Source organism: Balaenoptera physalus (assembly GCF_965194825.1).
Source record: "Balaenoptera physalus genome assembly, chromosome: 18".
Classification (NCBI taxonomy): Eukaryota; Metazoa; Chordata; class Mammalia; order Artiodactyla; family Balaenopteridae; genus Balaenoptera; species Balaenoptera physalus.
In genome coordinates, this window is record NC_138899.1 from 60311491 (window position 1) to 60325489 (window position 13999).

General features: G+C 48.6%; 1 protein-coding gene across 1 annotated transcript in view; it reads left to right on the plus strand.

Moving 5' to 3' along the window:
* COG3 (component of oligomeric golgi complex 3) overlaps positions 1 to 13999 on the plus strand; it is a 67549-nt gene that overhangs the window by 33242 nt on the left and 20308 nt on the right. Inside the window, exons 15-17 of the mRNA XM_082435373.1 lie at positions 6640 to 6764; positions 9737 to 9826; positions 12790 to 12910. Of these exons, the coding sequence (XP_082291499.1) occupies positions 6640 to 6764; positions 9737 to 9826; positions 12790 to 12910 (336 nt within the window). The remainder of the gene's footprint in view (positions 1 to 6639; positions 6765 to 9736; positions 9827 to 12789; positions 12911 to 13999) is intronic.

The window sequence follows — 13999 nt, forward strand, 5'->3', positions numbered from 1 at the left end:
CAGCACTGCTCTAGAGCTATAAAGAGGCAGCTGATCCAGAGGTAGAGATTGAGTCGTTGATGCTTCGGGCTTGTATGAGATCACCCAGGACAGAGAGAGTAGAAGTAGAGTGACAGTAACAGAAGCCTGGGGAGAGAATCTTAGCAGGTCCTGACATTAAGGAGCAGCTGGAGGGAGAGGGGTGTACTGGGCCGACAGGGAAAGAACAGCCAGAGGGGTCAGAAGCACGCCAGAGGAGAGGGTGTGACTAAGCCAAAGGAGGAGGGGTTGGCAGAGTAATTTGAGTAAAGAGGTGAGAAATGGGAAATGTGAGGATATCGTGGTCAGAGGGTGGGACGCTGAGTTTTCATGATTAAGAGGTGGAATAGTTTGGAGTCATAAGAAGGTCTGTAGAAAGTAATAAGAAAGTAATTCTGAAAGAAAGCCATAAGAAACTGTGTCTGGAGTAGGGGAGCAGGGATGGAAGCGAAGGCCTTTGGAGCAGGGATGGAAGCGAAGGCCTTTGGAGCAGGGATGGAAGCGAAGGCCTTTGGAGCGGGGATGGAAGCGAAGGCCTTTGGAGCGGGGATGGAAGCGAAGGCCTTTGGAGCGGGGATGGAAGCGAAGGCCTTTGGAGCGGGGATGGAAGCGAAGGCCTTTGGAGCGGGGATGGAAGCGAAGGCCTTTGGAGCGGGGATGGAAGCGAAGGCCTTTGGAGCGGGGATGGAAGCGAAGGCCTTTGGAGCGGGGATGGAAGCGAAGGCCTTTGGAGCGGGGATGGAAGCGAAGGCCTTTGGAGCGGGGATGGAAGCGAAGGCCTTTGGAGCGGGGATGGACGCGAAGGCCTTTGGAGCGGGGATGGACGCGAAGGCCTTTGGAGCGGGGATGGACGCGAAGGCCTTTGGAGCGGGGATGGACGCGAAGGCCTTTGGAGCGGGGATGGACGCGAAGGCCTTTGGAGCGGGGATGGACGCGAAGGCCTTTGGAGCGGGGATGGACGCGAAGGCCTTTGGAGCGGGGATGGACGCGAAGGCCTTTGGAGCGGGGATGGACGCGAAGGCCTTTGGAGCGGGGATGGACGCGAAGGCCTTTGGAGCGGGGATGGACGCGAAGGCCTTTGGAGCGGGGATGGACGCGAAGGCCTTTGGAGCGGGGATGGACGCGAAGGCCTTTGGAGCGGGGATGGACGCGAAGGCCTTTGGAGCGGGGATGGACGCGAAGGCCTTTGGAGCGGGGATGGACGCGAAGGCCTTTGGAGCGGGGATGGACGCGAAGGCCTTTGGAGCGGGGATGGACGCGAAGGCCTTTGGAGCGGGGATGGACGCGAAGGCCTTTGGAGCGGGGATGGACGCGAAGGCCTTTGGAGCGGGGATGGACGCGAAGGCCTTTGGAGCGGGGATGGACGCGAAGGCCTTTGGAGCGGGGATGGACGCGAAGGCCTTTGGAGCGGGGATGGACGCGAAGGCCTTTGGAGCGGGGATGGACGCGAAGGCCTTTGGAGCGGGGATGGACGCGAAGGCCTTTGGAGCGGGGATGGACGCGAAGGCCTTTGGAGCGGGGATGGACGCGAAGGCCTTTGGAGCGGGGATGGACGCGAAGGCCTTTGGAGCGGGGATGGACGCGAAGGCCTTTGGAGCGGGGATGGACGCGAAGGCCTTTGGAGCGGGGATGGACGCGAAGGCCTTTGGAGCGGGGATGGACGCGAAGGCCTTTGGAGCGGGGATGGACGCGAAGGCCTTTGGAGCGGGGATGGACGCGAAGGCCTTTGGAGCGGGGATGGACGCGAAGGCCTTTGGAGCGGGGATGGACGCGAAGGCCTTTGGAGCGGGGATGGACGCGAAGGCCTTTGGAGCGGGGATGGACGCGAAGGCCTTTGGAGCGGGGATGGACGCGAAGGCCTTTGGAGCGGGGATGGACGCGAAGGCCTTTGGAGCGGGGATGGACGCGAAGGCCTTTGGAGCGGGGATGGACGCGAAGGCCTTTGGAGCGGGGATGGACGCGAAGGCCTTTGGAGCGGGGATGGACGCGAAGGCCTTTGGAGCGGGGATGGACGCGAAGGCCTTTGGAGCGGGGATGGACGCGAAGGCCTTTGGAGCGGGGATGGACGCGAAGGCCTTTGGAGCGGGGATGGACGCGAAGGCCTTTGGAGCGGGGATGGACGCGAAGGCCTTTGGAGCGGGGATGGACGCGAAGGCCTTTGGAGCGGGGATGGACGCGAAGGCCTTTGGAGCGGGGATGGACGCGAAGGCCTTTGGAGCGGGGATGGACGCGAAGGCCTTTGGAGCGGGGATGGACGCGAAGGCCTTTGGAGCGGGGATGGACGCGAAGGCCTTTGGAGCGGGGATGGACGCGAAGGCCTTTGGAGCGGGGATGGACGCGAAGGCCTTTGGAGCGGGGATGGACGCGAAGGCCTTTGGAGCGGGGATGGACGCGAAGGCCTTTGGAGCGGGGATGGACGCGAAGGCCTTTGGAGCGGGGATGGACGCGAAGGCCTTTGGAGCGGGGATGGACGCGAAGGCCTTTGGAGCGGGGATGGACGCGAAGGCCTTTGGAGCGGGGATGGACGCGAAGGCCTTTGGAGCGGGGATGGACGCGAAGGCCTTTGGAGCGGGGATGGACGCGAAGGCCTTTGGAGCGGGGATGGACGCGAAGGCCTTTGGAGCGGGGATGGACGCGAAGGCCTTTGGAGCGGGGATGGACGCGAAGGCCTTTGGAGCGGGGATGGACGCGAAGGCCTTTGGAGCGGGGATGGACGCGAAGGCCTTTGGAGCGGGGATGGACGCGAAGGCCTTTGGAGCGGGGATGGACGCGAAGGCCTTTGGAGCGGGGATGGACGCGAAGGCCTTTGGAGCGGGGATGGACGCGAAGGCCTTTGGAGCGGGGATGGACGCGAAGGCCTTTGGAGCGGGGATGGACGCGAAGGCCTTTGGAGCGGGGATGGACGCGAAGGCCTTTGGCGCGGGGATGGACGCGAAGGCCTTTGGCGCGGGGATGGACGCGAAGGCCTTTGGCGCGGGGATGGACGCGAAGGCCTTTGGAGCGGGGATGGACGCGAAGGCCTTTGGAGCGGGGATGGACGCGAAGGCCTTTGGAGCGGGGATGGACGCGAAGGCCTTTGGAGCGGGGATGGACGCGAAGGCCTTTGGAGCGGGGATGGACGCGAAGGCCTTTGGAGCGGGGATGGACGCGAAGGCCTTTGGAGCGGGGATGGACGCGAAGGCCTTTGGAGCGGGGATGGACGCGAAGGCCTTTGGAGCGGGGATGGACGCGAAGGCCTTTGGAGCGGGGATGGACGCGAAGGCCTTTGGAGCGGGGATGGACGCGAAGGCCTTTGGAGCGGGGATGGACGCGAAGGCCTTTGGAGCGGGGATGGACGCGAAGGCCTTTGGAGCGGGGATGGACGCGAAGGCCTTTGGAGCGGGGATGGACGCGAAGGCCTTTGGAGCGGGGATGGACGCGAAGGCCTTTGGAGCGGGGATGGACGCGAAGGCCTTTGGAGCGGGGATGGACGCGAAGGCCTTTGGAGCGGGGATGGACGCGAAGGCCTTTGGCGCGGGGATGGACGCGAAGGCCTTTGGCGCGGGGATGGACGCGAAGGCCTTTGGCGCGGGGATGGACGCGAAGGCCTTTGGCGCGGGGATGGACGCGAAGGCCTTTGGCGCGGGGATGGACGCGAAGGCCTTTGGCGCGGGGATGGACGCGAAGGCCTTTGGCGCGGGGATGGACGCGAAGGCCTTTGGCGCGGGGATGGACGCGAAGGCCTTTGGCGCGGGGATGGACGCGAAGGCCTTTGGCGCGGGGATGGACGCGAAGGCCTTTGGCGCGGGGATGGACGCGAAGGCCTTTGGCGCGGGGATGGACGCGAAGGCCTTTGGCGCGGGGATGGACGCGAAGGCCTTTGGCGCGGGGATGGACGCGAAGGCCTTTGGCGCGGGGATGGACGCGAAGGCCTTTGGCGCGGGGATGGACGCGAAGGCCTTTGGCGCGGGGATGGACGCGAAGGCCTTTGGCGCGGGGATGGACGCGAAGGCCTTTGGCGCGGGGATGGACGCGAAGGCCTTTGGCGCGGGGATGGACGCGAAGGCCTTTGGCGCGGGGATGGAAGCGAAGGCCTTCGGAGCGGGGATGGACGCGAAGGCCTTTGGAGCGGGGATGGAAGCGAAGGCCTTTGGAGCGGGGATGGACGCGAAGGCCTTTGGCGCGGGGATGGAAGCGAAGGCCTTCGGAGCGGGGATGGACGCGAAGGCCTTTGGCGCGGGGATGGACGCGAAGGCCTTTGGCGCGGGGATGGACGCGAAGGCCTTTGGCGCGGGGATGGACGCGAAGGCCTTTGGCGCGGGGATGGACGCGAAGGCCTTTGGCGCGGGGATGGACGCGAAGGCCTTTGGCGCGGGGATGGACGCGAAGGCCTTTGGCGCGGGGATGGACGCGAAGGCCTTTGGCGCGGGGATGGAAGCGAAGGCCTTCGGAGCGGGGATGGACGCGAAGGCCTTTGGAGCGGGGATGGAAGCGAAGGCCTTTGGAGCGGGGATGGACGCGAAGGCCTTTGGCGCGGGGATGGAAGCGAAGGCCTTCGGAGCTGAGAAGGGCAGGGGTAACAGATGGGTCATCCCTGTGGTTACGACGCTGTTCAGAATCGAGATGGAACGTGGGATGGGAAGCAAGGCTTTGAGTCTGGTGGCAAGGGGAGCAAAAAAGAAAAGAAAGAGCGTCATCACTTGTCCTGGTCCCAGGGTGTGTCGGAAGTGAGAAAATGAGACTGCTCTGGAGTGAGGCCTTTAAGTGGTGATTTTCACGTGGGAGTGGTGTCAGGGCGAGTTGCTGGAGGGCCCACTGCGTCAGGAGGCCGAGGGTGAGTGTCTTCAGAACACATGGGCCTTGTTCTCTGCGTGGAGAAGCGAGGGCGGCGGCAGGCCCACGGAGGGAGGGTGGCGGGGGCCCACGGCGGGAGCCGATGCAGAAGCCCTGCCACCGGGTTTGCTCGGCTCTTCAGAAGAGGCAGCCAGTAGGCACCTTACTTGGCGACTTGCTGTGTAAGTAAACTCTCCCCAGTTAGCTATTTTAGCCATTAACTTTTCTTCTCAGGAAAGTGAAAAAATGAACAAATAAGTTGACTTCTGGCTTTGAACTACATAAATACATTTATTTCACTGAACTTTAATTTCGGAGTACCTTTTTGGCTCTTTCTTTTGAAGGAGGAATCCCGCAGATATCCTAATTCTTAGCAAAACGAAGGATACTTAACCTCCTGAGTATTCCGTGATATAATTTGTCCAGTTTATTCTTTTTCCTTAAGAAATTTTTTATAACGTAGGTATCTTAGTTTAAAGTAAGGCCTTATGGAAGAGCTTTTTAAAATTCCACAAGTATTACATGCTTTTGAAAAACAACTACGCTCACAGAACTGTGAAGTGAAAGCACCAGCCCGCAACATTGCCCTCTGCCTTTTCCTGCATAAATCCTCTCCGCAGGCCCCAGTTCTCCTTCTGAGCATATGCAGATCTAGCTCTTTTTAAATTTTTGGCCACGCCACGTGGCTTGTGGGGTCTTGGTTCCCCCCACCAGGGATCAGACCTGGGCCTCCTGCAGTGGAAGCACGGAGTCCTAACCACCGGACTGCCAGGGCAATTCCCTCTAGCTCTTTTTTTAAAAAAGGAATTCTGTTTTGCTTGGCTTTACTTTTCTTTTTTTGTTATTAAAAAAACTTCAAATAAACAGAATGATGCAGTGAACACCTGTGCCCACCACCCAGATTCAACACTTAACATTTTATCGTATTATGTATATATTTTTGCTAATCATTTTAAAGTAAGTTATTGACAATCATTGCCACTCTACCTTTGAGTATTTCAGCACCTCTCCAAAGAAAAAAAAGGGCATCTTTCACATAACCATAAACCATTATTGCACTAAAAAATTTAGTAATGTTTCCTGATGTGCTCTAATACCCAGTCCATATTTCAGTATCCCCTCTTGTCCCAAAGTATGGTCCCAGCTGCACTTTCATGGCTCATGTGAACTCTGGTCCCTCCACCAGAGTGATGGTGCGTCCGTTACAGAGGTGTCTCTGCTCAGGCACATTACCCATGTGCTCCTCCTCACACTTTCTGGGGCTGCCTTTTGGGTGGGGTGGGGGGGGGATGGACACTCAGCTCTGGTCACTTGGGAATTAGATATACTAAGTAGGCCTATAAGTGATGGAGTTCACCACATGGAAGGCAGGCTGTCAGGCAGACCAGCTTTGATTAATCTTCCTGCTTAACATGCTTTGTTTTCTTGTCACTCCCCCACCTCCCGCTTGTTTGCACGTGACTACCTCTAGATCTGTCTCCTTTTTATCGGCTGCATAGTATTCTGCAGTATGAGTATACTGCTCGTGTAGTCCGTAAAGATTATTGATCACAGTTTGGAGAAAGCCACTTGGGCTGAGCGTGTGAGGCTGGAGTGTACATATGTGTGTAGTCACGTGTGTTCTCAGTGTGTTAAATCTCACCTGTCACTGATTTAGGTTTCCTTTGGCATTCTTGATTAAAGGCGAGGCTAGAGAAAGTGGGTACCTCCAGCCATTGATAGCTAGTGAGAACTAACAGTTTATAATTGCTATGCAAATAAGACAGACCTCCGTGTGTGAAATGTCTTCTTCTCCATTTGGGATTTTAGGTTCAGTCGAATCTCTCAGTCCTAGAGCACAGACCACAATTTCTCCAGCAGATCTTCATGGAATGTGGTATCCTACAGTTCGACGAACTCTCGTCTGTCTCTCCAAATTGTACAGATGTATAGATGTACGTGTGTAAATTCTTGTATCTTTACTGTAAATTGCTTGCTCTTTCACTTAAATTTTTTTTAATTTAAATTTTAAGATCTTGATATAATATATTTTGTTTGGTATTAGATGAGAATAATAAGATTTTTAGATACAGAGATAACTTTAAGATCAATCTAATTTAGAGATTCTTAACCCGAGCATTCTGTAGACCCTCAGAATCCTCTGATGCAGGGGTCCCCAACCCCCGGGCCATGGAGCGGGACTGGTACCGGTCCATGGCCTGTTAGAAGCCGGGCTGCACAGCAGGAGGTGAGCGGGCCAGCGAGTGAGGCTTCACCTGCCGCTCCCCACCGCTCACGTTACTGCCTGAACCACCAACCCCCCCGATCCCGTCCGTGGAAAAATCGTCTTCCACGAAACCGGTCCCTGGTGCCAAAAAGGTTGGGGACCGCCGCTCTAATGGGCTTTGGGTAGTCTGTGAACACCTTGAAGTTGTGTGTAAAATTTTGTCTGTATGTTTGTATTTGTGTCTTTCTGAGGAAAAGACCTGTAGCTTTTATTGTTTCTTATAGGCATCTATGGCTACAAATACATTTAAAACTACTGATTAATTCATCTGTCTTAGTTTATAGATGAAGAAAAAGAGATGCAGAAAGGTTATGTCCAATGTCACATAGGTATAATATACATTTAGTACTAAATGCAACTACTTTAATTTAGTTTTGCACTCAATTTAAATCAGCTTCCTTAACAAGTAGTTGTCGGATTACATGTTTCTAACCATGGACTAATTTTAATTATTTGCTGAAATTAGCAGTACCCTTTTAGTTTTTTTAGCCCCAATTTATACTGTGCATTTATTTTAGGTAACATTTATTTTAAGCATTCCAGTTTAATGATATGAGTATCAATCCCTGAATGATCAGATTTGTCTACATTTATTTATTGACAGTGTTAAAACCAAAATAGTTTATAAAAATCAGTTATTTTAATTCACTTTGTTTGTTTGTTTGTTTGTTTGTTTTGGCCATGCCGCACGGCTTGTGGGATCCTAGTTCCCCGACCGGGGATAGAACCCGGGCCACAGCAGTGAGAGCGTGGAGTCCTAACCACTGGACTGCCAGGAAGTTCCCTAATTCACTTTTTAAAAATTAATTTGATTGTTACAACTGAAACAGCATATAAAGAGAGAAGTGGTTAAATATAATGGTCATGTAATTAATTGTCCAGATGCCACTGTTTCTTAAGAATATGGTTCAGAAGGGTACGTGTGTCTCCTCCACTCTGAGATGCCCTGTTCCTCAGAGTCCTCGGGCCCGAGCGAAGATGCGCAGTCGGCTCATTGGTTCATTAGAGTGCTCACGACTTGTGTCTATTTTAAACTGCATCGTTACTGGAGTTTGTGCTTGGAGATTTTGAAATTCAACCAGGAAGTGCCTTTTGCTCAGTTCTGGGACTTTTAGGGGTGAGGCCAGATCACCTCTGCGGAGTTAGATGTCTCAGCCTTCTGCCCAGCTGCCGAGATCTCTTCCAGAGGGGGGTTTGGACATTGGCAGTTTCTCTTCCCCAGGTCCCCCCAGGAGGTGTATTGAATGATGGTGTTAGGTTGGGATTCAGAAACTTCCTACAGTGGAGCCAGGATCCCAAGGGAAATAACGCGGAGCCACATTCCACATGGAACCCATTGTCATCACAGACCCTGGTGAAGTCTCTTAGGTGCTTAACAGGAATTTTAGCCAAACAGTAGGTAGGCCCAAGGACGTTACTCTGCCTGTTTTTACTTTCTGCCCTAGGCCTGCCCATTACATTTTCACCTAGCTTACATCCAAATCTTCTCCCTCTCTATCTTACCAGTCAAAGGTGAGGAGAGACAAATCCAATGAAAACCCCATTAAGGCTGAGCAGGAGGAAGAGAGGGCCTCAACCTAACCTGCGCATATTCGGTCTTCCTAGCAAGAGGCAGCCCTCGTCTCTTCTTACTCTATACAGTAGCCTCATGAGAAACAGAAGATAGGGAAGCAGTACAAAAAGAGAATAAAGCGTCAGGTATGAGACCAGAGCCCAGAACGGGGCCTAATAATAAAAATTTTGCTCCTACCCATCCATCAGTTCCAAGGGAACTGACAGGAGTCCCTGCTCAGACCAACATCCCACACCTCTAGGAAGATACAGAAATGGCAGAATTAAATTAATCATGCTTCACATTCTATTTTGTAACCTGATTTTGTTTTTACTTAATTACGTTTTATAAGAATTTCACCACCTCCTATTTAGCATTCTTTGATTTCATGCACAGTGTTCTATAATTTAGATTTACTAGTATTTTATTTGTCAGCCCCCTATCACTGAACATTTAAGTTATTTCCAGGTTTTTTTGCTGTTTTAAATAATATGGTGATGAAGAGCCACGTGCATGAATCTTAGAATACAGTACTGATTTTACTTGGGGTACATTTTTAGAAGTGGATTTACTGAGGCTTTTTTTTTTTTTGGCTGTGCTGCGCAGCATGTGGGATCTTAGTTCCCTGACCAGGGATCGAACCCATGCCCCCTACAGTGGAAGCTCAGAGCCCTAACCACCGGACTGCCAGGGAATTCCTACTGAGGCCTTGTTATAAAGTTGGTTTTATGTATTTAAAAAACAGCCTGTAACATGAGATCATGCTGGAGTGAGGGCTCCATGAGGTCAGAATCACATCTGCCTTGTGAAACTACCACTGTATTTCCAGCATCTAACACAGAGCTGCATGAAATAGGTGCTCAGGAAATATTGTTGAAGGGTCACATGAGTGTTTTGGGACATGCAAATTAGGAAACTATGTGCTGGTCTAGAAAGGTTGCGTGGGAATAGGAAACTCTAGGAAGAATATTGGTAGTAATAAATTAATCCATCAGATGAGGGCAAGCAAGCTGTACTCACAGCCTACGATTTTCCTTTTTTCTGTTTTTGAAGTGCTGCAAGGTGATGTTTCTCTTTTATTTCACCAGAGGGCAGTATTCCAAGGATTATCACAGGAAGCCTTGTCGGCCTGCATTCAGTCGTTACTTGGAGCATCAGAGTCTATCAGCAAAAAGAAGGTTTGATGGAGTATTAGATGAAATCTTATCACCTATAGTAATATTGTGGGATGCAGCATTAATTTACAGGCACAGAAATTTAAAGCCATTTTGGCAGTAGGATTTGTTTAATATGATTTAATGTTGAGGCCCTTTGAGAGAAGCTAGTACTTCATTTTAGTGCTCAATAAGGACTGCTCTATATGAGAGTGCCAGCTTTGCTAAAGTACCAGAAGTGATACTTAGGTTATAAATTCTATAGGATGAAGGTTTCTTGTTCTAGCCTTAGCAACTGGGAGGTACTGGACTGCTGTTTCCTCCGAATACCAAAACAGTGTTTTCAAGGAAATGTAGCACTTTATAATCATCCCTGCAATGACATTTTAAATAGTTGAATGGCCTCACTTGGAGGAAATCAGCCAGTCAGTTTGGAAGACAAGCAGTTGTGGCCCGTGGGTTATGCCACTAGAAGTAGTTGCCATGATTTTGTAACTTAGAGTTTTTAATCAGGAAGAAGGGATCTGGGGCTGAAGGCTGTCGACATGTGCTTCTCCCGCGGCCCCTGAGACTTTTCTCAGAAAGTGTGGTTCAGAGTGCTGCTCTGCCTTGCTCTCCACTTAGAATACCTGTTGCCACCTGTAGGGAAGAAGCTGTCCGGGGTGGGTCCAGCCAGAATTTCACAGCTGCTGGGAGTTTTCAAACCTGTGAACCTTTCTGGACGTCCAGGTTTATAAACTTGGTTTCTAACTTCAAGACTTTAGATAATTTAAAACCAAAAAAACAGAAATCTCTTCACAAAAGAATCTGGGACCCTAGAAAAGCTCTATCTTTGTCTGTGACCACCATATGCTCCCATTCATGAAATCGAGAGTTGAAATGAAATTTTGACAGGGGTACTAGAAGAGAATGGAAAGTTAAGTTATAGCCAGGCAGGTTGAACTTTGAAAAGTATTTTCAAGTCTGAGCTCTCACATTTTTTTATGGTATGGTAGGTAGAATTAGGAAACACTTGTCTAATGTTAGGGAAATGGTTAAGTAAATTGTGGTATATTCCATATAGTGGAATATTACACAGACATTAAATTTAAAGAAATGAAATAATAAAATTTAACTTAAATATGTTAAGGCAAAAAAAAAGCACAGGATACAAATCAGATATACACTATGACTTTATATAATGAACATATGTGTTAAAAAAAAGTAACAGTGAAAGCTTTTGGGTGACTTATGATTTTTTCTTTCTTTTCCTTACACTTTCTTTACTTTCCACATTTTTTACAGTGAGTATGTATTTCTTAGATTATCAGAGGAAAAAAAGGACCTAATTGAAAAAGAAAAGTTCATATGCTTATGTCCTCTTGTACCACTGTCCTCTTTTTAAAGGGGGGAGTGAAAAGCCTTTTGATTATCCAGTCTTTTGCCCTCATTGCCTGTAAGGCTATTCTCTTTTATTAACTCGGTTTCCTTCGTATTATAAGGTGCTTAAGTATGTATGAGGAAGCCCTCAATTTGGTAAGAATTAGCTAATTTATTTTCATGACTGAGTTTATATGCTTTTGGCCTTTCAACTTTTAAAAAAGTGATCAATGAAAATGGCTTAATGTCTTAGAGAATTTCTTAAGGCAAGAAATTCTTCTTACATACTTAAATTGAGTACCTAGTATATCAGTAAACTAACACAAAGCTGGATCACAACAGCTTCAGTAAATTCAATCTATATTATACCATTTTCTCCATCGGAGCTGTTAGTTCTTTTGAAAATACAGCAAGCATTCAGAATGTGTAGCATTTCCTACTTACCTAATGTTCTGTGTTCCAGAGTACAAAGTGAGTTTCCATCAAATAAATCGTACTTATATGTTGATTATGTGTTTATTTAGGAGGGAGGGAGGCAGGCAACTAAGCTCACAGGCTTAGTTGCTCCGCAGCATGTGGGATCTTCCCGGGCCAGGGCTCGAACCCGTGTCCCCTGCATTGGCAGGCAGATTCTTAACCACTGCGCCACCAGGGAAGCCCTAAATGTAACTTTTATATGCACTGGGAAACCAAAAAAATTCATGTGACTAGCTTTTGTTGTGATAATTACTTTATTGCGGTAGTCTGGAAGCAACCCCGTAATGTCTCTGAGGTATGCCTGTATAGCTTACTGAAGGACAACTTTATTCTTTTCCTAATGCAGTATAATTTCATTAAAACTATTTTCAAAGTAAGATTCCGTCTTGAGTAGCAGCAAGAAGGAGCAAACATAGCCTAGCTCTTCTTAATATACAGACTCTTTTCTGAAATGAGGGCTATGATTATTCACTATTTTGGGACTGGGTCAGAGCTTGAGAACTAAGCTTGAATCACAGGACTCTTGTGGATGAGTCCTGAGAGGGTAAAAGGAAATGCAGGGACTCTCAGGGGTGTAGGTAGTCAGTGCTCTGTTGCTGGCAGGATAATCCAAAATGGTAACCCCAAGTCATTTTACATTTGGAGGCTCCTTTTGTACTTTTATATAAATATGAGTATTTCTGATACTCTGTATATTGAAACCACTTTGACCAAATAGTGAAACCAGGTTCCTGAGAGAAACTAGGAAGCCCTGAGAGATCAGAGTCGTGCTCATACTTGGAACTTTTAATTCCTGCTCTGTGCTGATATTGGACCACATGGTTTCTTCTATTTCTGCACCAGGTTAGAATAGATTTGACTTCTCTTTCTAAATGTGTTGCTTTACAACCTTTTGTCTGATTTACTTTCTTGGGTTTACTAAATAGAACAGGTGATAGAGTTACTAAGAGTTTGAAGCAAGATTTTTCCAGATAATTCTAACATGGAACTATGGGAAGAGTTCATTGCACAACAAAGGAGTATTGGTACCATATAGTTAGGCTGAGGGCCATAGACCTAGATAGATTAATGTTGATTAATAACATGCGTTTTATGTGCTCCTATTTTTATTTAATCTGTGATAATATCCATTTTTCTGTCTTTCAATTTAGACTCAGATTGATGGACAACTTTTCTTAATAAAGCACCTTTTGATTCTTCGTGAACAAATTGCTCCATTTCACACTGAATTCACCATTAAGGAAATTTCCCTGGACCTCAAGAAAACTAGAGGTACTTCATTGTCCTGGCTGGCCCAGTTGGGTGTGTTTGACCTGTCCAAATGTGTCAGCACAGGTTACAGGTTTATTTTATGTTCATCTGCAATTTGTTTGCATGCTGTGCTTGCTGAGCATGTTACTTGTCCGTACTAAGCTGAGCTGTCAGCATCCTAATTACATCTAACTTGCTGTATTTTCTTTATGAAGAGAACTATATCTGAGCATTTCAACTTGCAAAAGAGTATTACCTCTCTTAGACTCTGCCACATATTACCATAACCAGTTAAAAAATGAAAAATCCCTATAATAACTACTTAAGAGTGTCAGCTCATTGGAGTGATTTTAAACATTGAGTTGGGTTTGTTATTTCATAGAAACTGAGACAGCCAGCTGGGTAAAATAGGAAGAGTACTTATCTAAGAGTCTGAGTCAGGTTCTGTTCCTGGCCCATCATTTCCTGGCTCTTGTGATCTTAAATGTGTGTTTTAGCTTCCCTACCCTGTGTAAAACGAGCAGAATCCACTTGTCATGATGCTTTCACCAGAGTATCAAGATCATTAAGAGTGAAAATAAATGAAAATACATACTAAAGTGCTTTTGTAAGCTTAAGGTGCTTAAATAAACTCAAGTTGTATTATGATTAAATCAGCTGGTTGTTAAGTAATCATGTAGAGAGGGTCTTTGAGTTGGTAATAGACATGGAATCATCTTGGGAAAGGTGCTTCATCCGTCCTGGTGGTTTGTTTCTGACTGATTTAACAAGTGATGATTTCTAAAAGATCAAAGTAGTTACTTTCTAAGATGTTGATCTTAAACAGTTAAGGATATACCATAAATATTCATCTCTTTTGATTACTTACAAATTTATCTAAGCTTTGTCTTTTCTTAACCATTTCCAAGAGAATTAAGCTCTAACACCTTAAGCCATCTGTTTATGGAATGAATGAATTTCTCGCTTATGTACTGGGGGATTGAGAAAATTCATAGCCATTCAAATTACTTTCTGTATTCTGTGGTTTAGAGGAACTCCACATAATAGAATTTCCAAGAGGAGCGGGTTGTTACTTTCCTAATGACTGTGCTTATAAAATAGGGGACTTGA